Source organism: Neurospora tetrasperma (assembly GCF_000213175.1).
Source record: "Neurospora tetrasperma FGSC 2508 unplaced genomic scaffold NEUTE1scaffold_2, whole genome shotgun sequence".
NCBI lineage: Eukaryota > Fungi > Ascomycota > Sordariomycetes > Sordariales > Sordariaceae > Neurospora > Neurospora tetrasperma.
Window position 1 is genome coordinate 4,223,265 of NW_009799100.1, and position 27,192 is coordinate 4,250,456.

Consider the following 27,192-nt stretch of genomic DNA (forward strand, 5'->3'; position numbering starts at 1 on the left):
GCCTACCAATTCACACCATCACGGCTAATGGATCATCCAAGACCTCGCAAAGATGAAACAGTAGGTCTTTGAAGCATACTTCGAGACTTTTGCTAACGCCGATCCGAAATGTCACATATTAGTGAGTTTGCTCTTCACAAAATCCTGTCCTTCGTGTGACAATCCCGTTGAGTTACACTGTCTTGCACAGCGAGGCGCACGTCAGATGTTGTAGCATTTTGGGTTTGTTCACCGAGCGTTGGATTGAAAACTTGACTCATCAAGGCTCAGCAGCCATTTTCGCGATTTGAGAACTTCATGTGGGATTGTTTGCGAATACCTTCTGGGTGGTCTCTTTATACTTGATGGAAACATGGCGAAAGTGATATATCGATACTTACGTCAGAAGTCTCGGCTCAGTTGAGGGATAACTACCTACTGTTTCACCACACCGGGCTTACTATCGTCGCCTAAATGCCAGGTGCTCTTCACTTGCTCAGCTCAAACAGTCCCGCCTGTCACTTACAACTTTAGCGTATCGCGCTTCAGCCGCTGGCTGCTGAATGCTCTCGTACAACAACAGGAACAGACCAAGTCGCACTTGCTACCCGTATCGCGGACTTGTGTCACGGACTTGGTTCAACATGACGTACCGGCTCGCGCTTGAGCGCTGGAGATCAGACTTCCTCCCAGGTCAGTATCAGATGAGGGGCTGCAAATAAAATCACGACTGTCGCTGCCAGGAGCGATTTGAAGGAAGCATGTAAGACCTGGGGACTTGGCAGCTGCCTACCGAACGATTGGATTGGGGGTTCAAAAGGCGCAGCAACGACACACTTGATGACGGTTCGCAATCACGACGGCCACGTATAATCTTACATTCCAAGCACTTGCTTGCTAAAAACGCCGTCCATGATTCTACATTGTTATACCGTCTCTCCAGCGAATTTCACCATCTGAAACTGTCATCGAACCTCAGGCACTCGACCTGAAAAGTCCCCGACTGAGCCAACAAGATTGAAACGAACAGACCGAACGAAACATACTGTCACTGAAAATGAGATCCTTCACTCGCCTTATTGCCGTCCCTCTGGCGTTGTGAGTTTCCATCAATTATACCCTAACAAAGGGAACACGCGCTCTAACCGTTCCCGATACCCTCGCAGAGCCATGCAGGTCCTTTCTCAATCCCTCCCAACGTCAACAGTTACCGCAACCGCAAGTGGCAGCAGCAGCATCATCACCACCCCACTGACCAACCCTCTCCTGCCAACAAGCGACAGGCCCACGCCCGTCTCGGAGTGCCCCATCATCATCTCAACCGCCAGTGTCTGCTCGACCTGCATGACGATCGACTGCGTGACTGTGAGCACCGTCACGGCAGGTTGTACGTGCGCGAACCCGCCCATGACGGTTTACCAGTCGTGGGGATGCGAAAAGGGATGTGATGCGTTGCCGTCCGGATGTAAGACGTTGTATGAGGTTGTTTCGGAGGCGGGGAAGTGCTCGGGGGTTGATTTCGGTGAGTTTACTCTATATCATTCTCGGAATATGATACTCGAGGTAGGAATTGATGGGTTGATGACAAATGCTAATCATGACGCTCGGTGGGATGTTTACAGGAAACGGTACAGCGGCGGCGGCGGCGAGCAGCACGGTTATGTCATTTTCGAGTGGTGGTCCTCTTGGACCGGTCAAACCTACGATTTCAGGCCCGATTAGCATTAATGCTGCTGGACGGCAGGCAATGCCCTTTAGGTTTTGGTGAGGGGGGGAGCAAGCAGAAAAGGGCCGATCCGATCGGATGGTATCAGTTTAGGGCGTGGTTCAAGAGGAGGTCAAATGTTCAAGATATAATATAATTACAGGGGAAAGTGAGGTTTGGCCGATCAAGTCGGAGGAAGAAGAGGGAGAATGCTGTTAGGTTGAGGGAGCATGTCCGGACCCAGCCGAGAACATATTCTCTTAAGGTGTTAAGACACAGTCTTTCAGTGATAGAGGAAACACCGTTTGTCTGGGTCTGTGTTGAATTCCGCTATACTAGTTAAATTAGTGTTTGAATGGCCTCAGCCCTTCCAGAGGGATGTAAGGCTGCATCAAGGGTTATAGCCCATGGAGAACAAGGCTTTTTGGGTGGTTTGTACAATGTTACAAGGTTCTTATTTGAAGGCAGGTGTACACGCTTCAGTCAGAGACTTGACTTTGGAGCTGAACTTACGAAGAATACTTGGTTTTTACGCCTGATTATCTCAATACCACCAATTCGTGGAAACCCTACGAGAACGATGATGATGTAAAATGATAGTGCTAGAGGATCCTTCAGACTGGGTCTAAATGGGTGCTCCTACAGCGGTGGCTTCGAGTTGTGCCTGCGTCAGCCTTCAAACGCAGGTTTTATACCCTTTGGAAGTCTCGGAATGCCGAGTAAAGAAACCGCCAGGGTGAAAGGGAGGCTCTTGTAGCAGTTAACTCCAAAAGGAGTTGGTCCAAATTGTTGGGTCCAGGCGTTTAGCGGCCGTCCAGATACTCGTATCTTCTGGGACATACCCCTTGTCATTCGCATGCTGCTCGGGAGCGTGATCGTACGCTGACGTCGGCTTGGTTTTTGGAGAGATATCCGTTGCCTTTTGTCTATTTGTCGTTGGCTTGAAGCTAGATATGGTACGTACGACGCCTTTCTGTTCGGGGCACTCTGAGATAGCAAGTCAGCATCCATCGCTAGTCAATAAATCATAGGCACACCCCTTGAAGACGGCGAAGATCTGGGCCGCCGTGTCTTGCAAATTGGGCAAGATTAGTGATACACACTGCCGGTGCTGTGGGCCCCGGGGCAGACCGAGTGCTGTTCCGCCGGCCGAGCTCTCGAAGCGCGCGAGGCGTGAGCGAAACCTTGGATGGGTTGTCCCAGAATTCTGGTAGGAGGTTCGACGGCCCGTAAAGTCCGCCTCTTGACTTGGTCTCCTTGTCGGGACGTTGCTCTGAACGAGAGGTCGTCTTCGCAGGCTTTCTTTCGATCGTGCGCGCTCGCTATGTGCAGCCACTTGGTGAAGATGTAAATCGACAGGTCCGAATTCAGATTCGCGCTCGTGGGCTAGGACTGAGCTGGCGCTGTAGGACTTTGCGTATTTTGGTCTAGTGGGCGCGGCATAGGAATAATTGGACTACAATGCGCCGTTGCCTGCGCGCGTGGTGTCGCACTTCAAGTTGGGAAAGCCATCAACCAACTGTGAGCCAATGCACGGCAGGGATACGGCGCAAGGTGCGGGATCGTCGTCTCGAAAATGTGTAGAGGGCGCTCGGTTTTGCAATTTTCTCAAGACCTGGACACAGGTCCTTTCCGTTATCAAAGGAACCCGGTGAAGGATAAGTGCGGGGGAATCTACGTTGCGGGCTACGTACCTACCTACTATAGTGTTAAGTATAAATACTAGCGAGCGAGAGGTGGGGCTGCTTCCGTGACGGAGATGTGGGACCGGCCCTGGCAGCGGGGACCGATCTCGGGGGTGGGGATCCCGCAAGTGCAGTGGTTTGCGTCTGTTTAACTACTGCGACCGAAGATTTTTGCTCAAGTCTATCCTTCTCATTGCCGATGAGGCCAGTTCCCGCATTGAATACATCTATTTCAAAGGCTTCTTCGCTCGCTGTATCAAGCCGGACAATGAGACGAGCCCCCAAGGCCAGGAAAGTCGGGGAAAGGCAAACGGCCGGTACCTTTGGCCGAGGGGGGATGTAGCTGAGGTAATTCAGTGAACTCTGCCATTGCATGCGGCGCATAACCTTCCATGTGTAACCATCGAAACATTTTTGCTGCAATGTCAATGTAGCATTGTCGCATACGTCATAGAGGTCTAAATTCCAAATCCTCGTCCATGACAAATAGCGGGCGGGCCATTAACTGACAGGGTAAGTGCACTAGCTACACTAGTGTAATACCGCTCGCTGTATTCAAGAAAGGCTGTTACAGGGCTGTAATAGGAATTACAAGAATTCAACAACAGACTGGCTAAAACCCATAGGGACGAAGGGCCTATCATTCCAGTTCGTAGGAGTGATAAAGACGCTTGGATCCATGCGTAGTAAGAGTACAAGTGCCAAAGGTACCTATAGTGTCGAAGGTCAAAACAATTTTGTGCGGTACCTGATCATCCGAGCACATGTCAAGTCCATGACCGGCACATCCACGTGCAACGGCTGTCTTAAACCAATAAGAATCAAGATTTCCCGCGCATTGCACGCTTGCTGGTTGCTGAATGGGTCGCTTGATCCGAAAACCAAGGCTCTGTCAAAGCGTGAAAAGTCAAGGTCGTGATGTTTAGATTCTTCCCCGGAATGCCTTGCTTCAATCCCTTTACCTCAACCTCACACGTGGAGTGTTGTCCTCTCTTTCTTTTCTTTTTTGCTTCGTCTACCCACCAGAACGTGTCGAGAACTTAAGGGATGACAAGGTGATCGCAAGCTGTCCCAGTTCCCAACTCGTTGGAGCTCTTCATAACATGGATCTATTTAGTCGCACGGACTTCAAGTTGTTCGTGTGTTACCCACCTCCATCAACCATATTACTCTGTGAAATATGTTAGAACTTCTTCGGTACGCCCTCAACCTCAACAGCGATTTCTGTTGTTTTCTCTGGGATGTATTCCAAATACAACCATACACTAACCTTCACCATAGGCGCCCTAAAAGCGCCACAAATGCGCTGGCAACAACGCTCCTTTTACTCGCTCTTAGTCCAACATGCATCCACTCCTTCGGCACCATCAATGAGCCCATTGTGCTCGGGCAGCACAATGAGCACGAAATGATTACTCGCCTGGCCTTTCAGTGCCCCGGCGCGAGCACCGGCACCATCATCAACGTAAAATCCGACGGCATCTGCTTCGAGCCCCGCTCGCTCGACCAGTTAGCTGGCACACACTTCGACGTGCAAGGCTTCCCCATCCCGGGAGGCGGCACCAACGGCGCCGTCGGCGCTCCCGACACGCTCGACCCTGTTCCCGAAGGTCCCGAAGCCCATTGCGACGACGCCGACTTCATCGACATACCGGGCTACCCCCGCACCCGAGAACAGGCGACCCAGGCGCTGCAGACGTGCGTGAACCACCTGCGCGGCCGCTTCAAGCAGGCCTGGAAGAGCGCCGCTGACCTGATCGAGCTGGACGAGGAGGTGACTAACGCCGAAGGGAGCGCGCACCTCCAGAAGAAGGGCCAGCTGCGCATCCGTAGGGACATGGTCGACTTGTCGCCCTTTGCCGGCGGTGATTGCCGCTTCGCCTTCCCCGCCCTGCAGGTGAACACGCTTGCGCGCGCCAAGTGTGCCACTATCGAGGCTTTCGGTCGAGCTGTTCACGGAATCCATGATTTCTATGCGCACAGCAACTGGGTTGATGAACACGACAGGTCGCAGCCTATAGGCGTGGCTAACCCGCCGGGTTTGGGGAGAAACGATACCGCACCGTTTTTGGACCTGCGCGCCCACGGTCAGATTCCCAGAGAAATGTTGCCAAGAAATCTGAGCACGGGATGCTTCGCGGTGCCAGATGCGACGCCTGGGAGGAGCAATTGCGAGGGGAGGGTGTCGCATAATACGCTGAACAAGGACCATGGGGTGGTGTACTTGGATGGAACGTTTGGGGAGATCGGACCTGGTACCCCCCGGACGGAGAATGGGCTCGAGGAGAACTTCAAGAGAGCGGTTGCGGCCGCGGTGGAGGATTCGCGCAATGCTTGGAAGGCATTGAGGACCGAGGTGAGGAATAGGTACGGTGCGGAGAAGGGCGATTTGATGATTTGTGCCTTGGTCAGGGACGATCCGGTGAGGGACTGCATACCGCGAAACGTGGCCGTTGTGATCGACCTGTCTACCCAGGCCAAGCAAAACGGGTTGTTGCAACTGGAGAGACAGGTGGCAATGAGCTTGGCCGCCAAGATGGAGACGAGCAGTGGCCTGCACAACATGATAACGGTCGTGGAGTTTGCAGAGAGTGCGCGGGTGGTCTATCCGATGGAGAGTCCGGCGTATTTGAACCTGGAGGGAACTCAATCGAACGGTACATTGATACCTTTCAACGAAAACATCCACTACCCCCCGAACGCGACGACCCGCCTACCCGCCCACATGACAGCCCCAATCCATGAAGGAAAGGCAGATATCGGTGTCGGGCTTTCCATGGCTATTGATGAGATCCTAAGGGCAAAGCCGGATGGAGAGCACAACGAACGAGGCGCCGTCCTCCTGCTCACTGCTGGCGCTGAGGATGAAGACGATGTCCATGAAATACTGCAGCAGATTGAGAGGGCATCAGGAGAGGGTATCCGCGTGCACTATGGGTGCATCAACCCGCCCCTTCTGCCACTCCAATCTTTTGCTCACACCAATGCATCAACCGAGTGTCATCCCGGTAAAGGGGCCATCTCCTCCGTGCTCAAAACAGGAGGGACCTTCTCCTTCCTTAGCAGCACGCGCCACGGCAAGCAGACTGCCAAAGACTTCATCGATTTTGTCACGAATCGAGGTCTCACCGTCACCGACGGCTCGGGTGCCGGCGACACAGATGAGGGCGAACCGCTTCCCATACCCGTTGCCCCGGGCATGGCCATCGCCGATATTCTCAGCGCCGAGTTTCCCAAGAAAATCTTCTCTTACTCAGCGAAGGCCGGCGAACGGCTCGACTTCACCATTCTAGACCGCAGTCAGGCGAGCGCGGAAGCGCCGGGAGGCTGTCTCAACATGACGCTGCTCGATCTCAAATCGTTGACCGATCCCGAGGACGAAGATGACACCGACACCAATACCGACACCGACTACGGGGAGGATGAACCCAACGACTGGTCGCCCGAAGTAGAACTTCCCACCCTCAAATACTGCACCAGCGACCCACCCCGAGTCCACCATCTCGCTTACTATGCAAAAGAAGACATGGACATCGCCCTGCTGGTCCAGCACGACGAAACGGCCGAAAAGAACCAGCTTCCTCGCAACCCGAACCGCACCTCCCAAGCCCAGGACGAGGAACAAAACTTTTCACAACATGAGCCTCAGTCCGCAGTAGGACTAGGAGAAGTCATCTTCACTCTCGAACTCTCGACGGAAATGCTCGGTATTGACCATATCGCTCTGCCGTACTGTCCGAGCTTGGGTGGATTGTGTGAGCATGATGATGAGGGCCGATTAATTCCCCTTCGGGGAGCTACGACGTTTTCTGGGCCGTTGTCGGGGATAGTGGCTAACGAGACGGAGTACGAGAACGACACGGACGGGGATGGTGAGAGGAAAAGGGAGGCTACAAAGGTGACAAGAAGACGAGACGATGCTGTCACTAGCCGCCATAGTAGTAGTGGTAGTAGCGGTGGTGACCCTAGTGCCACCGTTTTTAGCACGGCGGTCTTCGATGCGAGGCATGGAGAGGAGGTGGACTTTTGTTTGGTTGGAGAGCGATGTAAGGCTCGCCCGTGATTGTGCGTATCCCACGTTTATATGCTTTGGAGTATGGTGTCATGACAGAGGTATAAGCGGATGGAGGATGTTTGTTTTTGTTTGCATTTACAGGGGTTGGGGTTGTGGGATTTTTTTTTTCGAAACTTGATGTTGCATCTTGTCCCTGCCGAATACTTGGGGTTTCCGGCGCAGCGGTAATAACGCGCCGATTGTTTCATGGAGGTTACCCAGAGTAGTCATGTAAGCATACTTATACCCAGTATCTTAGCTGTTTTTTAATCCAGTCATATCCATTTCATCATTTGTGAAGCTCTTGTCCAATGGTTCGGTTGCCGTAAGGGGGAGGGTGCTTTCTTGATGTAGATGGGTACATAGAGTCTAGATTTGACTCGTTTTGACATCATTAAGCGCCAGTGGTTTAGTGGTAAAATCCATCGTTGCCATCGATGGGCCCCGCGTTCGATTCGCGGCTGGCGCATAATACTGTTCTTTTTGCACTTTTTTATTTCCATTGTCTCTTTGAACGATGACCATTTCTCAGGGACAGTATCTTTTTGATCTTGGCTCCAAATTCTCTTCTGTACGATCTGCCAGTGGTATTCAATGTGTGTAGTATGTAAGGGTTCTGTAGTGATGAACCCAAGTCGAACTGTTTTTGTTCTGACACTTTCTTTTTCGATATTATAAAAGTGTCGGGGAGTCAAAGAGTTTGTTTTGTCAACCTGTCAAGAGAAGGAAATAAAGTCGAAATGACATCGTAATTGTCTTTTTTTTCTTTTTTCTCTCAGCTGACAACGCTCATCACTCGAGACAAGAATAGCGCTTGAACTAGGTTGGACCTTGCGGTTCTACGACAGTTGAATGACAAAGCAATGTCTTCGCTTTACAGGTAATGAATCCAACCATGGATAACGAGACAAATATTGAACATCATGTTGCAACTCGCCATCTTCTTTCACGTCCCTGAGCAGGAAAAAAGAAAGGAGAAAAAGAAAAAGGATAGCGAGGATATAATCAATAGCACACGCACAATTGACAAGAAGAGAAAGCATCTTGAAAACAACATTCTCACAAAAAAAAAAAAAAAAAAAAAAATTAAGAAGAACATGTCGATGCAAGAAAAAAAATATTGAGACTCGGATACCGGGAGTCGAACCCGGGGCTGTTGAGAGAGCAGTCACTCCTGAGAAGTGAGAGTCAACGATGTTACCGCTACACCATACCCGATTGAACTGATATGGTCCGATTTGTTGTTGGAAGTGGGCTTGAAAGCAAGGCTTATGTAACCGATGTTTAAGAAGAATACCCGAAATATGTTGTGGGGCGGTATCTGGTGGTGTGGATCTTGATGGGTTCAAGGGTCGTCATAAAGATTTTCAGGGTCATTGCCTTGCTGTTTTGTTAGTAATCAGGTTGTGGTGGATGCATGGGTACTATGATGAATATGGATGGAAGTAGACGGAAGGTGATACCAGATACCACTCGTTACGTATTCTTTCGCGAAGCTAGACGGGACGCAACAGGGTCACTGCAGTATGCCGAGGAGATGACTGATTTTTGTATATGGAGAAGGAACATCAATGCTATGCTTTCTTGGTCTGTTGTCATCTATCTGACAAAATGAACTCCTCCAATGTGAATGATCTATGGTGGTATCGTGGCTTCAACAAATGCAAATTTCCCTCTTTGGACAACCCGCAAAGAAATCGAGGATACCACCTACGTTCGCCGGCTCAGCGATACGGAAGAATCCCACACGTCTATGCAACGCCTTCCGAGGATCTTCCTCACTTGTCGGATCCTTTGGCACCAGAATCAACCCGGACACATGTTTGTCATAGCCAGAATTGTTCCACGTGCGTGTCCGCAGCACAACGATGAAAAAGATGGTAGTTCCATCTGCGACGGGCTCATCAAGCACAACCTGAAGACGCGCTTTGGGAAGATACTCCACCCAGAAACCTGGGGGCTCTCGAACTCCCAACCCAACCGCGGTCTGGCGGTTGACAAGGGTCTTCAGCTTGATAACCACTTCCGACCCCATACCTGGTGACAAAGTCGAGGCTGCAGGCGGAACTGACACGTCAAGGAGTAGACCCATGTACTCAAAATCGTCGTGTGAGCCCTCCAGCCACGACTTCTCGTCGAAAAGCACATCGCCCTCATTTGCAGCCCAAGACCACGAAGGGGCCTTCGTTCCCGTGGGTGACTTGCGCCAGAGAAGGTCAACGGAACGGAAGTTCCTGTACCAGAGAAGATCAAGAGGCAAAAATTCCTTGAAAGCGCCGGCTTGGGGAATGTATGTGAGCCCCGTATAGTTTTCGACGGCGTCCGCAATTCCAATAATCGCCGCCAGTCGGTCAGTGGTGTATGTCAAATTGGTGTCGGTATAGTATAGCAAAAACCGGTTCCAGATGGCACGCAGCTGTCGACTGCGTTTCAGGAAGCTCTTTGCCGCCATGGCTGCCCTTCGCTCATCCTTGATGCCGAATTGAGTTCCCTTGAACTTTTCCTTCCAACTCTGTTCGAAGATTTGGCCGAATTCCCGGAACCCTCTGACTTTACTGAATCCCAAAAATCTGGGATTGAAATGGCGTATATGCGGGTCAAGCGCCACGGGCCAGGATTCTGACATTGTTTGTTTTGTACAATGGAAGTACACCTCGTGATCGCCGAAAAAGATTGTTCGGGGCGACAACAGAGTCTCTTGGACTACCCAACCTCTTTTGAGAAGAGGAAAGGATCCCACTATCTCTTCAGGGCCTCGACTGAACTTCCGGTTTGATCCTTCGATGAAAGCATAGAGGCGGCTTTGTTTACCATCTGCCTCGTGCAGTCGGCAAGGAAAGGCTATCAAAGGATTTCTTTCCCGGAAACAACCCTCGTCCCCGGCTTGTCCAACCATCGCAATGTTGCATGTCGAGTGCCCGTATACGTTGGTCATGGTGGGTACTTCTCTCTCCCAGTCCTCCCGAGAGTCTTGAAGGATGCACAACGAGTCAATCCACAGATAGCGATAACCAAGTCGCCGTGTTATCGTCATCGCATCGCGGAAATTCGGGGAGAGCTTCTCTATCGGGATGCCTTGCAGCCATTGGCTCTCATTTTCGGTCGTGAGCTTCTCGGTCACTCCAGTTGCGTGCCATGAGTGGCTGACTGTCAGGTATTGTAGGTCGGGTGAAGATGCGGAAGCCGAGGGGTAGAAAAGGCGAGGTTCCAGCTGCCCAGGACCTTCCCCGATGTCTATCAGCCGGGTCGGAAGCTCATCAGATCTCGAAATCTCGGGTCCATGTTCATTGCATTCATCATGGTTTGTGATGCATTCCCGCAGCCAGTATCGTGCAAATTCAAAGGTCTCGGGGGCGTCTGTTGATGGCCCGCGAGACAAGTGATATCCCCTTGCCTCCTTGGGAAGAAGAAAATGTGTGTCTGTCATGTCGGTTAAAAACTTGTCAAGATGATATGGATGAGTGAAGCATTTGCCTTACCGTTGAGCAAAAGAATGGAAAGGTTGACAGTCAATTGGCGAGTGCAACCGTAGCGAAACAAGTGGTCCGCCTCCAAGGGCCCTCCAGTGTATATGAGAGCTGTCCCATCTTCCTCCTTCCACCCGGCTTGAACTCGATAGTATTTCCATTTCTCAACTGTGAGAATTCCGAAGCGCATAGACAAGCTATCATTATCAATGATCTCGTCCTGCAACGGCTCGATGCCTACTTTCACCAGAACAGGCCCATGCTCGCTTATTTGAGCCGCCGCCGACTTTGCCATAGATCCATGTACTATGGTACACATATGACAGCCCGCCTGGCTCGACTTGGCTAGCTCGTCCACGCCTTGGCTGTGGTAAAAGATCTCGCATCGGCGCCAGTCTTGTCTGCGCTGATCGCCTTCATCCAGGCGGCGGAAGCATTCTTGGAGAACTGCAGATTTTCGCACGACTGTTGAGCACCGATCGCAGAGCTGGTGAGGTGTCACATGGACGGCACTGTTTGCTTTTGCAAGTGGGCCATCCTGGCACGGGCAGTTAGGCGACATTGCCGAATCCATGTCGACCACATGCATAACGTCTGGTGAGAGTCTTGTGTGTGTGTGGCGAAGAGTCGGAACAAAGAATGTATACTAAGAAGAAAACGGCGATTCAAAGGGGTTGTCGGATGTAAATAGTTGGATGGATGACGAAGGCGGTTGTTGTTTTCCGCCCGCGAGCCTCGCTGTCACTGAATACCGGGAAGAAGGGGGCCACTGTTTGGGCTGCGCGAACAGCGTCATACCCAGGCTTGCCAGGGCCCAGATGCATCTCTTGACAGGGATGCGACGTTGGCCGTAGCTCACAATAACAATAACAACGGAAAATGGGGAAAAGCAACAGACAAAAATAATTACGATGAACACAAAACTGGGAAAAAAGGAATTATAAAACCAAATTGCGAGAGAGCAAAAAAGCAAAAGGGCCCCAACTCGGTTCAAGCCTTACTAGCCCAACACCACGTCAGCTGATGAAAGGAGAGGAGAAGAGAGATCCAAGAAGGGAATGCCAGCGCGTCTGCATTGCTAAGAATACTACCTGTCAACCACAGCATGTCGTGTAGTTGATCTAAAGGGGCGGCAGTGACCCTCTCCAAGATTCGCGCAAACCCAATAACATTAGAATCCTCTCATGAACTCCTCCAACGAGATCGGTTTCCGAACAGCATTATTGATCCCTTCGTGATAGGTGACCCACACCCTGATGTCCTTCTCATCACCAGCCACGTCGCTTCTCCCCTTCCTCTTGCTTTCCTTACCATCGCCCCCGTCAGCGGCAGCGGCAGCGGTAGCATTCCCGTTCTTCTCACCCAACACAATCACCCGGCCAAAGAAGTCTCTTTTAACTTCCTTTTGATCGGCCACCATTGCCGTATTTTCCTTGTTAGCGTTAAAGTCCATGGCGTTGAAAGCAGCAGCCGCGTGAGGCTTGAAGGTAGAGCTAGCAGTCTGCCCGTTGTTCATGCGCGCTTGCCTGGCGGCGTTCTCGCGTATTGCGATGGTCTTTTGCAGCTCTTGGTCTAGAACTTGGCGGACTGCATATCGCGTTGGCGCTTGGGAGGCTAAGACGAGGGCGCCCGCTGTCTCAAAGGTTGCGAGCGTGTCGAGGTCTCTGTTTGGTTGAACACCAAGTCAGTATCAGTTAGAAAGAAACAAAAAAAGCGATTGTGTACTCACGGTTCCATGCGATAAACCCATTGTGTCCGGTACTGTTGCCCAACTGCTGGATCCGGCTCAATCTTGCCCTTTTGCAAAGCGATGCCAACCTCAGCTAGTATTTGAGCCGCTCTCCTGACCATAGCCTTCTCGCCTTCCCTCCTCACACTCGCTACCGCCCCGCTCTTGTCGCTGCCACCGACTACGACGGGCTTCACATCGGGAGATACCAGACGAACCAGATATGGCAGGAAATACGTGGAGATATCCTCGGGGCTACGGAACAGACGGTAAAGACTAGGAGGTAGTTGCCCTTGTAGTCCCTGCAACGCTGCTCTGTTCACCTTCTCGGCTTCGTGTGCCTCAAAGTTTGCTCTTGGACCGCTAAAGGGCAACGGAGGTGCTTCGGCTTCTTCCATCATGTCACCCCATTTCCTTTCGGTGTTCTGAGGCTGATGTCGTTTAGGGGAGGCGAACAAGTGATGACATGCTAACGGTGGCTGGGAGATGTATTGGCCTAGCTCCCATTCCTGGCTGGAGTACAGCCTCGTTGAACATGTATCGTGGAAGTGCATCCACTCATACGCCGAGTCAGGCTTGGTGAGGAAGGAGTCGTCATTGAACTCGTGGTTGGGATACTCGCTGAAGATCTCGGTCATGATACGGTCGACCTCGCCGCTCGTGTCAATCATCTCCCTTAACTGCGCCATCGCGTACTTCTTTCGCTGCTCTGAAAAACCGAGCTGTGTCTGTGGTTGTTCGTGCTTTGCATACTTTGGTTGCTCAGCTTGTGATAGAAGTGGCGTGGGGAAGCCACCACCTTCCTGGAAAATACGGTTCACAATCTCTTTGACGCCACCGCGACCTAGACCGCGGGCACCTCCACCACCGTGAGCGAGATCATGGACGATATTCTGGTCAATCCACTGCCTTGTAAGAACCGGCGTGCTGGTAATGGTTGCTCGTAACCTGCCGGCAACCCACTCTCCTACGACCATAATGCCGCGGAGATCACCCTCGGCATTGCCCTCGGCTCCTCGCTTGGCATCGATACCACTAGTCATCCCCCATGCGGCCTCACAGAGCTTGCGCGCAGCATCCTTTTCGCATGGGATACCCTCCTTCTCAAAGACCGTCTTGAGACGAGTGACCACTGCCTCTACGGAAGGCTTGCCTACATGAATGATTTCAGCGAGGCCTGATTGGCGTAGCGGCCGAAGCGATGGGTGATAAACATCGTTACAGATCAGGATAAGAGGTCTCATCTGTCTGAAGTCATCCCCCTTCTTCTTTTTCCGGCCAGCCGCAGAAGTGGCCCCGGCCCCAGAACTGTTTTTTTGGTCAAGGAGCACCAGGTCGATCAAGGCTTTGACGAAACCGCCCTCGCCAGATCCTCCCGAGCCACTAACGACACCATCGACTTCATCAACTACCACGCATACCGGTCGAGCGATCTTCTGCTGTTTCCCCGTCTCGGGCTTCTTGTTTTCTACCGTCTTGACTGACTCGGTTCCGAGACTTGTCCGGATCCGCCCTTTGACCACATCCTTGCTTCGCTCGTCACTGGCATTGATCTCCATAACCTCATAGCCGGCTTGTCGCGCGCATACATGTGCTAGTGTCGTTTTCCCCAAACCCGGCGGGCCCGTCAACATGAGGATTTTCCGGTGTGGTTTTTCCTCCTCTGGCTGCTGCTGTTGCCCTTGTGCGCCACGTCGCCGTGTAGGCTTACTTTTCACCGAATGTGGAAATACTATTGGATCCCATCGCTTTAGCCAGCGAAGTACCTGCCTGTTGGTCAAGTCATCGCCGACGAGGTCCATGAATGTTCGGGCCCGGTATTTTTCTGTCCATAATAGGCTCTTTTTGTGCTTCTTGGTGTTTGTTGTGTGTTCTTCGACCGATCGTACAGGCCTGTCTGGGTTTATTGGAGGGGCGATGGGGGCCGTGGCGGATGCTTTGTGCGCCTCGGCAATCTCCTTTGTCGCGTTGTCGATAAGTTCGTGGATGTCAATTCCGTAATAGCTCTTCTTGGCTCGGCCTTCTTTCGTTCGCGATCTTGCTGCGACCAAGGTCTCGTAGGAGACTGGTGTTGTCGGTTTGCGCTCCCGGAGAGGGATAGATTTGCCGGAACATGTCGAGATGCGGTAGGACGGTGTGTTGAGGAAGTCGCTCAGCAGAGTCGTAGGGGGTGCCGAGGCTGTTGTTCTTGTACCGAATAGGCGCTCGTAACGTTCGGTTTCTTCCTCGGGGTCTTCATCGATCGCTAGCTGGCTGAGAAGCGGGGGCTCGGTTGTCTGGGTATCTGTCTGGATATCGTGCTGTAGCATTCGTCGCTTACGAGATCGTTCCAGAGAGGCATTGCCATCGTCGTCAGATTCGGAGTCATCGTCGGCAAGGAAGCCACCCAGAGCACGGGGTTTTGCGGACTTGGCACCATCGGAGTCGCGAGGTCGTTTTGCGGTTGGGGGCGGAGGGCTGGAGGGGAATGCGATGGGTGACGAGGGCGGTAGCATCGTTAATTCGATCAATGTTTGATTTTGATAGCAGAAAATGCATATATCAAGGGATAGTTCGCCGATATCAAACTCTCGTAAACAGCAAAGAAGAAGGTGAAGCTCGCATTGCCCTATCGTTCGGTAGGTGATTATAGGGAAGCCCAGCTATTAGACGCGTCTTTGCTAGTGAATTTGCGAGCAACCGCGTCTCAATTAAAGAACGCTGTTCATGGGTCTTGGCATTCATGGGTCTGTGCATATCTGTTCTACCAGGAGCCCCTTATCAGCCAGAACAGGTTGGAGAGCTCTGGAGTAAGGGAATATGATTTTCTTAAGCTTGAAAAATGACGGTACAATAGGAGATTTGGTACCAGACAGTCTGAGGGAATTAATCAGTTTAACAGGTAGAAACGTAGGTATCAAAGTGAGAGTGTATAGATAAGAAGTTAGCAAGGTACTTGTACCAGTACCTCTAAAGCGGTACCACTTCACCTTCCGTTTAATGGTTCTTATCGGCGATAAGGAGACAGCAGCATGTATCGAAGCGCGATGATGTAGTGCCTCTAGCCTTTTCACCCTTTCTTCAACTGCGCTACGCATTTGAGTGGGCTCATTCATTCGCTGTAATTCCAGTCTCTCTTCACATCTTGGTAGCTTTTTTTCCAGTTTGAGATCAATGGGGCAATGGGCAGGGTCTTCCTTATGCCCAGCAGCATGCCGGCACAACCAACAGCGGACTGCTCTTTCACGACACTCCTGTCCAGCGTTTGGCCAAAGCAGGACAGAGAAACCCCAATGAAATGATCGTCGAGGGGCGATCTGGCATTACTGGCTTGGTACTTGATTCTATACACATCACCCCATCAATTTCCGCACCAGCTACGCCTCGGACTTCGCAGCCAAGCTAGGCCCCAAACCTTGGTTGTCAACACCTGGTTATTCTAGGAGGACCAAGAGTGTTATGTAATATATGGTAAAGTAATGCGACTTATTCCCAAGAAACTAAGAGACTCTAACACGATATATCAGGATCGATTGGGGAGCTGAGCACTTTCGAATTGCCCCATGATGTGACTTTCGAGCCTGCTTCTCGTGTGATCTAGCGAGGCGTCCGCTTGGAGCAGTCTAGAGAGGTGGTTCCTGGCAAAGTTGTCCTGGAGTTACGGTTTCCGTCTCTTCTTGGGTCATGTCACGAAAAGAATGCTCATCATATCGTCAGTGGCTGGGCCCTTAGCCATCTGATCCTGCCAACTCACCCGGTGCTTGACCGTCAAGTGGCAAGGCTGTCAAATCTTGACAAATGTTATCAGCAACCCTGCCGCGGTTCTAGTCTCGAGTTCGCCAGAGGCGCATACATTCCATCAAACTCCCAACAAGGTTGGATCGCGCGGCTGGAGCTTTTGCTCGCTCGGTTTGCTTTGCCAATCCCTCACCATATGCTTCCATATTTCGTCTCCCTAACCAAGCCTTGGGCCCTTCTCACGACAGACTTTGTTGATAAGGCGGAAAATGAGGGAAAACTGAGGATAAGGAGCAGCTTCATCCCATATCATCAGGCCTCCGGGACACGGTTGTCAGATTATCAATGACCAAGTGGTCGGGGAGATTCAGAAAGCCCCGAGCCTGGACGAACGGGGTTCAACATCAACCACATGACTGTTGCCTAGGGCCCCTGTTCGCAAGAGGGAGTCTCCTCGTTCTATGATATCCATCTGAAGTTCATCGGCACCGCCCGGCATCGCCGCAAAACATCGCCCCGTTGGTGTCATGTGGTTTTGTTTGCCGTACACTTCACTCAGTTCTAGGCGTCATTCTGTTAGATTGACAGGTGGGATAGCCGGCTGGCTGGCTGTTGGAGGCATGTGAAATACTTTGAACTTCCAGTCATGCACCGCTTTTTGGGCGTTTCCCTCCTTTGCTCCGGTTCTCGTCCTTGCACGAGGACGATCTTTGGCTACCTGCGTTCGTGCCTGAGTCAAGCATTTAAACCTTGCCGGATTATCGTTTCTTGAAAAAACACTGATCCAACGAAACGTTTGCAGCAAAAGTCATGCCTTCTAACTTTGCGCAGCCGAGATTTGACATTCGAACAACTCATAACCTTTCGAAGATAAGGTGTACATGTGATCATTTCTACTGACCTGAGCAACAATCCCTCGATATCTCGAAACAACACTCTCTGTGCAATCTGGACTCATACCGATCATTCGACCGCACTCGCTATCTCCAACAAGTCTAGAAAAAAACTTGCTCAGCGTTGCTCGTCAGCTCTTACCAAGCCAAACCCAAGCACGCTTGGCTCGAGACCTGGTGCTCATACTGGCTTACACCAAACAAAGTAACTCGTCTACAAATACTGGCCCTGGCCCCGGGTTTACCAGCCAGTCGGGAATTATCAACCAATAATTCATCGAGACCTTGTGAGTAGTATATTTAAAGAATCCCTTGCCACGAATAGTTTCTCCAGACAATATCGGATTCATTTCGGTGGGATCATTGCACAGAGCAGAGCAGGGAACATTCAACCTCACCAAGCCTTCTTCACTCGCCACCTTCCGCTCTTGCACCTGGCACCCCCACGTGCCGGCGTGACGTGACATCTGTCTTCGGCCTTTACTGAAAGGCACCAGGAGAAGAGTACAAGGCGTAAGAGAAAGGAGAAGGCCGAATCATATACAGCCATGATAGAATCTGGTGGCTGCTCATCCGGATGAACAAAAAGAGACTAACTTTAGAAGACTCACAGAAAAACACAGGCAGCGGTGCTGAATAAAGACGGCGCCACCCTCAACACAGGTGACCCAGCATAGGCCATCAGGGACAACAGACGGTGTGCGGACAGGAGGACAGAGGACAGACGACACAAGCTCGTGCCATCGTCACAGTTGAACAGCACACACACGCATTCCACAGACAGACACGCAGCTTGAGCATTATCAAGGTTAGTCTGCCGACCTATCACCTACTGCTACTGCTGTCTATTTACCTACTCGTAAGGGCAATACGAACAACCGGACACCAGCCAGCCTCCTGCCAGCCCATTAAAATAGCGGAGGGAATCACTGGCCGGAAGCAAACAAACTAGGCACTCCCACTTCCACCAGCGTAAGGAGTAGAAACCTAAGTAGGAACCCTACGTCCTACTCACCACATCAAACCTCTTGACTTCTACGCACCTCACAAGCGCCGTACAGCCACATTACCCTCTTACAAACGAAACAAGGGACACAAGGAAGAAGCGCGTGTACGTGGTGCGGCTAACTCACCTCTAATATTCTTTCCTTTCCTTCTTCCTTCCTGATCTCATTACCCTTCTTTCAACAACCTCTTTTCATTCCCCGCTCATCGTACTTTTCCTTCTTAACGTTATCCTGGCCCCTGTAACTTTTAGTTCATCACACACAGTCGCAGTCTCTCACTCACTACTAGCCACTTCCCTTACACCAACCAAAATTCCACCCGTCCCGCGTGTAACGGCGGAGCACGCAAGAGAGAAAATACGGATATCCGTGAAGTGACCTTTGACCAACAGTACCAACCAGAGAAATAATAATCCGGTCAAAAACACAGTCATCAACTTCACCAACAAGCGAGTAGGGAAAACCGAACGAACGGGGTAGGCGCACAACCAAGTAACGAACAAAAGGGGCAAAATATCCGCCACTTCACCCAGCCCTATCTTGTCCCATTACCCCATCGTTCGTGCTCACTAGTCACCTAGCCGTGCAAGTCGAACCGGACCGCTACCCCCTTTTATCACCACCTACCTGTTGGACAAGAAGAAATTTCCATATCGAACACCGACCGCCGCCGAGTGAATAACCCATAGCCCGACGAGTGAAGCATACATACAAACGAGCGCGCCTTCAATCGCTGGTATTTTGTCCCCTTCGAGGCCCCCCGTCGTTTTTCCCAACGAAGGTTGTGGTTGGTGGTATCATTACGGCCATCACTTCGCCCATCGACGCACGCACGCATCCCACATCAACGAAAAGCAACGGGTTAAAAGGGGTTGACTCAGCCCCCCTTCAAACACAAATTACTGGGGGCTCGTCAATTGCGATATATCCCGGTGGATGGGCCATAGCAGGCTGCAGACGTGAGCCACATATCTATTTCTCCAAGGGGTATTTAATTGAGGAAACTGTTCCCCTCTTTGGCTGAATAAGGAACAATATCCTAAACAAGGCAGGATCAAGTTTGGAGACATCGGATCCCGACACGAACTGCCATCGCCATCACGGTTGTCGTCGGCCATATCCACACTCAGTAGCAGAACACGGGGAAACCCAAGACACACACACATACACCTACAGCCAATATTAGCATCCCATTCTTTGACAAGGCAGGACAACACGTAACGGTTCTCCGTTTTGCACGACCATATCCATTCTTACCTTCCAACAGCCGAGCTGTATACGCTGTATACGTTTTACCTCCACGGGATATTATCAAGAGGGCGTAACAGTCGCGGTTGCGCACAAACATCGTTGGAGCTTGTGGCCGGACTTATCGTCCTTGACAAATCAAGCCAAATCTCGTATGCTACTACTTCCTTCTTCCTGAATTTTCCACTCCATAGCACCCAAGCCCTTTTTTGTTCGAGCCTTCAGTATCCACTGTACAAGGCCAGCCAGTATATTGCACGCTCTTGACCTCCGTGAAGAAACTAACAAGCAGAAACAAAGTAGTCCTTAGGTAGCCCCCGAACGCCCGTCGTGCATGTAGCGACCAGTAGGTGGTGGATGACGACAGCGAACCAAGGAACTCCCGATCATCGGGACCAAGAAGACGGAGGCGAAGGCCAGCCACGGCAAGGTGGAAAGAGTGGACCACTCGGTCCACGACCAGGCTCGGGAGTAAACAAGCGAACGACCAAAGCCTCTGCCAAGGGCGGACGAGCAAAGAAGTCCCTTTTGAGACGTTCCCTCGACCCCGACAACAACATGAATCCAAACATTCCGTTTGTCTCCACGCCGGCAGACACTCCATCGCCCTTTCCTGAACCGACGCCCCTGCAGAGCGATGCGGATGCCAAGTATGAAGGAGAGCGTGCACGCAACAACCAGTCGGCAAAACGCTCCCGTATTCGCAAGGCCCTTTACGTTGTCGAACTGGACAATGCCGTTACGGGATATGAATACAACTTCAAACTCTTTTACAAGATGTACAAGGAGGCCAAGCAGAAACTAATCGATCATGGTCTAGGAGGCGATCTTCCCCCTGACCCGCCCATCTGGGTCCGAAAGCCAATCCCTGTAGGTCAGGATGTCGACACACAAGAATACCGCAAGAAGCTCGAGACCGCGGTAGAGAGTGGCGAGCTCGTCCCGCTCGGACTCGATTTCGCTGAGTCGGTGGCCCTCCAGGTCGGCAAGACAACGGGATCAGCGCAACAGACAGAGGAAGCCAAGGCGTTACAGGACGCAAAGGAGAAGTACGAAAAGACAGTCAAACAGGAGGACAAGTACGCCGAGGAGTTGCAGGATATGGAGAAGAAAATGCAGGAACTGCAACACAAGCTTTGGGAGGTCCAACATAACCGACAATCACTGGGGAACGTGGTGAACCGCTATCAGGCACGACAAGCGGGCGACAACAATGCGGGCCCGTCTGCTCTCCAGGGCAATGGTACAAATCTACCCTACAGGCCGCCTGTGCCGGAGACTGCTCATCTTCCCCAGCGACTTCAGAAAATGGCCTCGCAAAGCCGGAAGGAACGTACGCTCGAGGAACTTGCAGCTTCATGGCCGGTGCGATCCTGTCTTGAGAATCCTCAGATGGTGATGGAGATGGACCAGAACCCAATTGAGGCCAAATTGGAGCAGCCTGAGGACGCCCGACTTGATGGTCTTCCTGTGCCAACATTCGACGGATACCACCATCAAAGTCAGCAACAGCAGGCCAACCCCAATCATCCCACAAATCCTAGTTTCGCTCAGTGGTGCCAGGCCCAGGGAGAACCTAGCTTTCTTGATTATTCCAATGCTTCTGGAAATCCGGATGCGGTTTCGGCTGGCAACTTCAATGAGTATCCCTGGCCAGGCGAGGGTGTCGACTTCACTGGAGGAGAGTCACACTTTATGAGTAGTGACGATCATCTGCCAGGGACGGGCCACGATGCGGCACTCCCAAGCACATCTCAACCACTCTCGCCGAGTATTTGCTTTGCCGATCTTCACCTGAGTCCAGAAATGGGTAATATGTTTATGGAGACGGGCGAGCAAAGTTCCGGCGATCCGAACCAAGGAAACTATCACGGATCATATGGTCAGCAGACGGATCAGTTCAACCAGTTCTACTGATAAGCCTGGAGAGGGTCGTTCATTTGGGAGGAATTTGGTTTCGGTTTTTCGCTCTCATCGATTGCATTTACACACAACAGGATACCACTTCACAGCGAGGCGTTTCTTTTTTTTTGGCAAGTAGATGGGAAAGAGAAGTTGTTTTTGGCTGCGGGGGCTTTTAATTTCCGCACCTAGATGGATACAAGGAAGATGGCGGGCCTCGACGGGACAAGGGGGGTGGATGTATGGAAAAAGACCATTGGACGTACCTCCATGATTAGGCGTGCACAAGTACCCGTGCCTCGCCCCTGCGTGCGCCTTGGGTAAGGGACGAGCGGATGGGTCATGAACATGGACGGGCATTGAATTTGTCGTCATGGTACACAGCAACGTCGTACAGCATATCTGCAGTGTTAGATTGCAATATCGCTCCATCAATCCTCCTGGTCTGCCGGAAAGGGATAGGAAAATGACAAGACATGGTAGTCACACACATGGGTAGCTCTTCCATTCTGCTTTCACGTGTCGCACATGTTCAACGTCCTCCCTCTCTTGTGTGATTGAGGAAGCCCTCACCAGTAGATTCTGAAGATTGATTAACTTGGCATCCGAAGAGGTGCCGACGTTGAAGAGACAATATAGCGGTTTTGTGGCCGATGCTTGTTGTGTCTGCTAGTCTAATGTGATCGAAACCTTGGGGTATGTATGTTGAGGTGGCAACAAAGTGCCGGAAAGTATTGATCAACATATTATGACATGGAGGACGTAGCTTGTCTGTTATATAGCAGTCTCTCAACACATGGCTGAAGATATGCGCTGGAGGGAGCTGCTTTGCGCACGCCAACAGGTTAGTGACCTCCAGAGGATTCGGCCATAGAGGGGCAGCAGAGATGAACTCCATAGTACCTAGTTCGTGTGCTGAGATATGAAGAGATCGCGGATCTGTCGGAAGGTGGGACAAGGCTATTGTGTCGTGTCCAGGAGGTGAAGTATCGCGAATCTGTTGTGCACTGGAGAGTATTGAAGTTATAGGGGGAAAACGAGACACGCAGCGAGATCATGATGCAGGTACAGCCTCAAGTTGGCGAATGACGGCGGGACGTCTTGAGTGTATCTGTGGGTGATTGGAAGGTACTTAGGAGGGAAGCCGTGGTCAATGGTGCCTTCTAGTCTTCGGTTCTTGTTCGCTGGCGCATCATTACAGAAAGCAATTTGTATCGCACCTACCTTCAAAATAATCGTGTGTTTTATCCTCCCATCCCGGAAGGAACTTGATTCCCACCACTCGTCGATTTGAAAACCAACTCGCTTCGTGACTTGCATCAAAAATGAAGCTTTGCTAACATGGAACATTTCTTTCATTCTAGACGGCTCTTGAAACCACGACGCTTCAGGAATTTTACGTCGTCATTTCCGAATTTCCAGGATGGATTGTGTCTGTCGTGATATCAAAGTAGCCATCACTCATGTATCATTTCCTAGATACTAAGTGTCACCCTTTGTGTGACACAGAGTGACACTACAAGATCGTCCAACATCGCGCGCCTGCTTCCGATGACTATGGTATCTCCCAAAAAGAAATAGAAACTGACAATAGAAAGAGTGAACGTTCTTGGTGATTCCTCTTTCACCAAACTCCGATCGAACCGCTTTCTTCCAAGGCACCCCGATTAACGCCCCAGTCGCCACAGCGAGCGAATAGCCATCAAGTCATCCCCTGTGAGAACAACGTAGTATCCGGTGACAACTCCAAGTCCCATAAGCTAGTATCCTATACAAGTGTTCTAAGTCGTCCGTTTCGTCCGTCTATTATGTCGCATAGGGCTGCTGCGAATATGCCGGTTGCGGAGGAAGCTCATTAGCAGTGGCGGGCGCAACGGAGGCGGTTGGCTGTACTTGTCCAAGTTCGGCCTGGCTGAGCTTTGGCGTCGTAGCTTCGCGAACGCAAGCGAGGATGAAGAAGACAAGATCGATGATTGACAGGACCCTGTGACAATACCGTTAGCCCTACCAAAAAGGGAAAGCTTTTTGGACATGAGAAAAGCTTACCAGGCAACGGCACCTAGACCAGCGCACACAGCCATAGCCGAGCCATAGTCATGAATTGCACCATAGTAGTAGCCAGACCAGTCAAGCGCGACAGCTGCCTCGCTAGCCGCATATGCCCAGCCCACAAGCCAGAAGATCACTGCGAGACTGTAAAGAATAAGACCGACGATGCGATAGAAGAGATGTGGCGCTCCAAACTGGAACCCGAGGGAGCCGCCGTAAACAACAAGACTCCAAATAGTCTGAAGGAACTGGCATTAGCTCTTGCGCTGACTCCTGATTACAAAAGAGTCACATACCACAAAGATCATCATCCCACTAGCGCCCGTATATCCATAAGCCGCAGACCCTCCTCCGGCAAACATCGAGACAGCCCACGCCGCAACCCCCAGAAGAACAAGTGACAGCACGAGGATGGCGATCCGAATGTAGAGAATCCATGATGGAAATGGAGGGACTCCAACAGCGGTGAGTCCACGAGCCGACGCCATCTTGTATTTCGCGCCTCTTGGGGCTATTTGATATCGATATCGATCGATGGCTAGGTCCAAGTTATTCAAATTTCGGTGGTTGAATTCGGACACTGGTTCGCGTATCACAACAAAATTCGGGTTGTTGGTTGAAGACAGAGAAACAGAGCTGTAATATCACCTCTTATTCAAACAAAGAGCAAGCTGCACGGCAACCTACCGTCCAGCCCTTCTTATTCTAATCTTTCTCTTCACACCTTCAGCCCGCAGCATTGTAATCTCCTCATCGTCAAGCCACTCATAGCGCCAATTGGTTGCCTCCCCTCCCGCCTTTCGATTTCGGGCACACACCGGAGTGTAACGTGAGGGATGACTCTACCCTTCTTCACCCCCTGCTGTCCGGTTATGGCTAGATGATGGTTGCGAAAGGGGGGCTATGAAGAGTGACGGCAGTACAAAGCCTGTAATGCCATACTGGCGAGCGCTCTGCGTGGTAGACGTGGGTGGTTTGAGTAATACGACCAGGAGAAAAAAAAGCTGCGATTCGTGGAGGAGAGCGCCAAGTCGTTTGAAACTTCCGGTCTCGCTTGGGAGCTGAAAGAGGTCCCCTGTTACACAACGCCGATAGTTTTTCCCTGCAGCACCTCTTTCGGTTTCCGGATAGGATCTTCTTTGTGAATGATCTTGTGAGTATCTTCTTCTCCTCTGTGATGGAGCAGCCCGCATTAGCTTGAGATGATGGAAGATCAAAAGTGACTTGGGCACCGACAAATTGCCAACGTGACTTCCAGATTGCCGGATTCTGTGGTATATATTCTTGTAACATTCATCCCAAGCCGGGACGGTCGAGATGAACTAAGGACAGAGTCAGAAACCATCGCTGGAAGCGTTAAAAGAATTGGCACACGGGGTCCTCATCCCCTCGAAGTGTGTGAGTGTGTGAGTGATGTGGTATCCCCGCAGTTGGGCAGTTGTGTTCTTTGGAGCACCCACACGCATCTTTGGCGTTTTCACATACCGCTGATTGGGCGGCTGGCATTGAAAGGGAATAAAAATAGCATCGTCAAACGGCCTGCCATGAATATCCCAATCACACAACATGGGGAGTGTTGCAAAGGTGCAACTTAAGCGAAGTGTGCGGCTGAGACTAGCGGCGACATGGAGACAGCAACGTGACTGATGACGTGCAGTAGTAGCTCTGGGTTGAGCTGGCATTTAGTTAGTTTTTGGCAACTTCTTGTTAGTAACTTTCCATTGTTTCTTGACCAGTAGTAACACCGTTTAAGCTGCGTTAACAATAAACGGGATCCGCGATAAGACGGGCGAATTTAGCACCGGCAGATAAGATACTCGACCCCTCTCATCTTCTTCGTCCGAATATTTGCATACATTGGAGCAGGAACCCAACATCAGGTTCGGCTCGTAGGGAGCTCACCAGTATTCAGTTCATGAGCTGTCAGGGACAGATAAGCCATGCTTTCGACGCTCCACGTGGGGAGAAAACGCTCTTTCGTAGACTCCAACAAACAAAGGGGCAATTCAAAGGCTCATCAAGCGCATTTATATTCATCTCCATTGAATTTCCGTCGTGTTGTCTTGAATAGTGTACCTTCTTTTCAAGGTTTGCGAATGCCTTCGTCGTCGAACGCGAATTTAAATGATGCAGCGTGATCCCTCACCTCCAACCCTAACCCGGTACGATGATGAGCGGGCATCTTCCCCGCAAAAATGTTGGCGATGACTTCATCACAACCAGATAAAGTGGGGCCAAAAGCCGTAGAGGTTCCCGTCACTTTTTACAAGCAATACACCAGGTCACGAAAGTGTCTCTCTTTGAGCTTCTGAATTCAGTCATTAATCAAATCATCAAAATCAAGAGACATCTGTGCCCATCGAACTATTCTCGGCGCATACTTTAGCAGTATTATCCAACCTCTGCGCCTGTTCGCGACGGTTACAGTAACACGCAACGAAAGCATCCCCTAATCTATGTAGTACAGTCACGATAATAGATCGCAACCACAAACATTCCTCACCCAACACTGAGACGAAGCCAACCGCAACTATGTCCGGTCCTGGTCGAAGCACCACTCCTGGTCGGGTGACCTCTTCTCTCCCCATCAGCTCCGTAATCTTCTACGGCCTGGGCGCCGGTCTCGTTGGCGTCACCATGTACGCACTTACACTCTCTTCCCGCCTCAGCTTCCGTCAACATCTACCAAAGACACGTCTCCCCCACCAACTCAAACTAACCATTTCCCAAATCCAGGATGACCCTGGCCGAAAAGTCCGAACAACTCTTGACCTCTCGTCCCAACTCATACGTGCCCGCGCGCACCCTCGAGCGGCTCATCTCCGTGCGTGCCTCGACCGACACGCAGCTCTGGGGACTCAACATGGCGATGCACTACGGACAGGGAGCAGCGGCGGGCGTGATTCGGGCGCTGATGAGCTGGAACGGGATCCGGGGCCCGTTTGCCGACCTGATCTTTGTCGGGGTCCGCTTACTGATTGACCAGACGCTGGAGAACTGGACGGGTGTGGGCGCGCCGCCATGGACGTGGCCAGTCGACGAGCAAATACTTGATATTCTGCACAAGACGGTGTTTGCGGTGACGACCGGGTGGGCGGTTGATCGGTGGTTGGTTACATGAGGAGGGGGTTGGAGGTGAAAAGAGGTATGTTCTCAATGAAGTGGGATACGGGAGTTTGGTATGGTTTTGATCATTGATGAATGAATGCGGAATTCAAGAAGAATCATAATAACAGCTCATTGTACTAATGGCAATACCTGACTAGAACGTGAGTATGAACACGAAAACGAACAACAGAAAGATGATTCAAACCAAAAAGCAAGAGGCACCCGAGTCAAGCTAGGAATTGGCATGATGGAATATGTAAAACGAAAAAAGAAATAACATATGCCCAGAAGGCGGAAAAGGGAAAATTGCCAAAAAGATAACTTTTGCTCCCTCGGTAAGGATCGAACTTACAGCCTCCAGATTAACAGTCTGACGCGCTAGCCAATTGCGCCACGAGGGATCAATTGTTGAGGAGGAAACTCATTCAGGTCATTACATAGTCAGCGTTCACAGTTGCGTACGGGGTACTTATGTACACTTCGGCCGCGCATGGCAGTCTTCAGTTCACAAACACACGGTAGCAAACGACATAAACACCACCTAACTCAAAGAGAGGGTCTAACCAGGAAGGGATATCTATTGTATTGCTCATTCAAGCTCATAGACTTCATTTAATCATGATTCATGCCATACCTATATCCAAAAAAA

The 27,192-nt window shown here is 51.1% G+C and overlaps 8 protein-coding genes across 8 annotated transcripts; 3 read left to right on the forward strand and 5 right to left on the reverse strand.

The window, feature by feature from the left end:
* Positions 1-1,235: 1,235 nt before the first annotated feature.
* On the reverse strand, positions 1,236-1,388 carry NEUTE1DRAFT_28871 (uncharacterized protein; the record flags this gene model as incomplete). Its single annotated transcript, XM_009850411.1, has 1 exon — positions 1,236-1,388. A coding segment is annotated over one exon (153 nt), but the record flags the coding sequence as incomplete, so codon positions are not given.
* Positions 1,389-4,549: 3,161 nt separating this feature from the next.
* Positions 4,550-7,432, forward strand: NEUTE1DRAFT_121402 (uncharacterized protein; the record flags this gene model as incomplete). Its single annotated transcript, XM_009851549.1, has 2 exons — positions 4,550-4,566; positions 4,651-7,432. The coding sequence occupies 2 exons, from the start codon at positions 4,550-4,552 to the stop codon at positions 7,430-7,432; spliced, it is 2,799 nt and encodes a 932-aa protein (XP_009849851.1).
* Positions 7,433-8,707: 1,275 nt separating this feature from the next.
* On the reverse strand, positions 8,708-10,049 carry NEUTE1DRAFT_145602 (uncharacterized protein; the record flags this gene model as incomplete). Its single annotated transcript, XM_009851550.1, has 2 exons — positions 8,708-8,803; positions 9,138-10,049. The coding sequence occupies 2 exons, from the start codon at positions 10,047-10,049 to the stop codon at positions 8,708-8,710; spliced, it is 1,008 nt and encodes a 335-aa protein (XP_009849852.1).
* Positions 10,050-11,936: 1,887 nt separating this feature from the next.
* On the reverse strand, positions 11,937-14,770 carry NEUTE1DRAFT_61242 (uncharacterized protein; the record flags this gene model as incomplete). Its single annotated transcript, XM_009851551.1, has 2 exons — positions 11,937-12,554; positions 12,620-14,770. 2 exons carry the CDS (start codon positions 14,419-14,421, stop codon positions 12,062-12,064), a joined length of 2,295 nt encoding a protein of 764 aa, XP_009849853.1.
* Positions 14,771-19,841: 5,071 nt separating this feature from the next.
* NEUTE1DRAFT_99803 (uncharacterized protein) lies at positions 19,842-21,401 on the forward strand (the record flags this gene model as incomplete). The annotated part of the gene is made up of 1 exon (XM_009851552.1): positions 19,842-21,401. One exon carries the CDS (start codon positions 19,842-19,844, stop codon positions 21,399-21,401), a length of 1,560 nt encoding a protein of 519 aa, XP_009849854.1.
* Positions 21,402-23,177: 1,776 nt separating this feature from the next.
* On the reverse strand, positions 23,178-24,076 carry NEUTE1DRAFT_61245 (uncharacterized protein; the record flags this gene model as incomplete). The annotated part of the gene is made up of 3 exons (XM_009851553.1): positions 23,178-23,370; positions 23,433-23,674; positions 23,732-24,076. 3 exons carry the CDS (start codon positions 23,921-23,923, stop codon positions 23,193-23,195), a joined length of 612 nt encoding a protein of 203 aa, XP_009849855.1.
* A 355-nt stretch (positions 24,077-24,431) lies between these two features.
* On the reverse strand, positions 24,432-24,855 carry NEUTE1DRAFT_116592 (uncharacterized protein; the record flags this gene model as incomplete). Its single annotated transcript, XM_009851554.1, has 2 exons — positions 24,432-24,607; positions 24,672-24,855. Coding segments are annotated over 2 exons (231 nt in total), but the record flags the coding sequence as incomplete, so codon positions are not given.
* Positions 24,856-25,950: 1,095 nt separating this feature from the next.
* On the forward strand, positions 25,951-26,801 carry NEUTE1DRAFT_116593 (uncharacterized protein; the record flags this gene model as incomplete). Its single annotated transcript, XM_009851555.1, has 3 exons — positions 25,951-26,074; positions 26,172-26,580; positions 26,702-26,801. The coding sequence occupies 2 exons, from the start codon at positions 25,968-25,970 to the stop codon at positions 26,554-26,556; spliced, it is 492 nt and encodes a 163-aa protein (XP_009849857.1).
* Between the last annotated feature and the right edge of the window lie 391 nt (positions 26,802-27,192).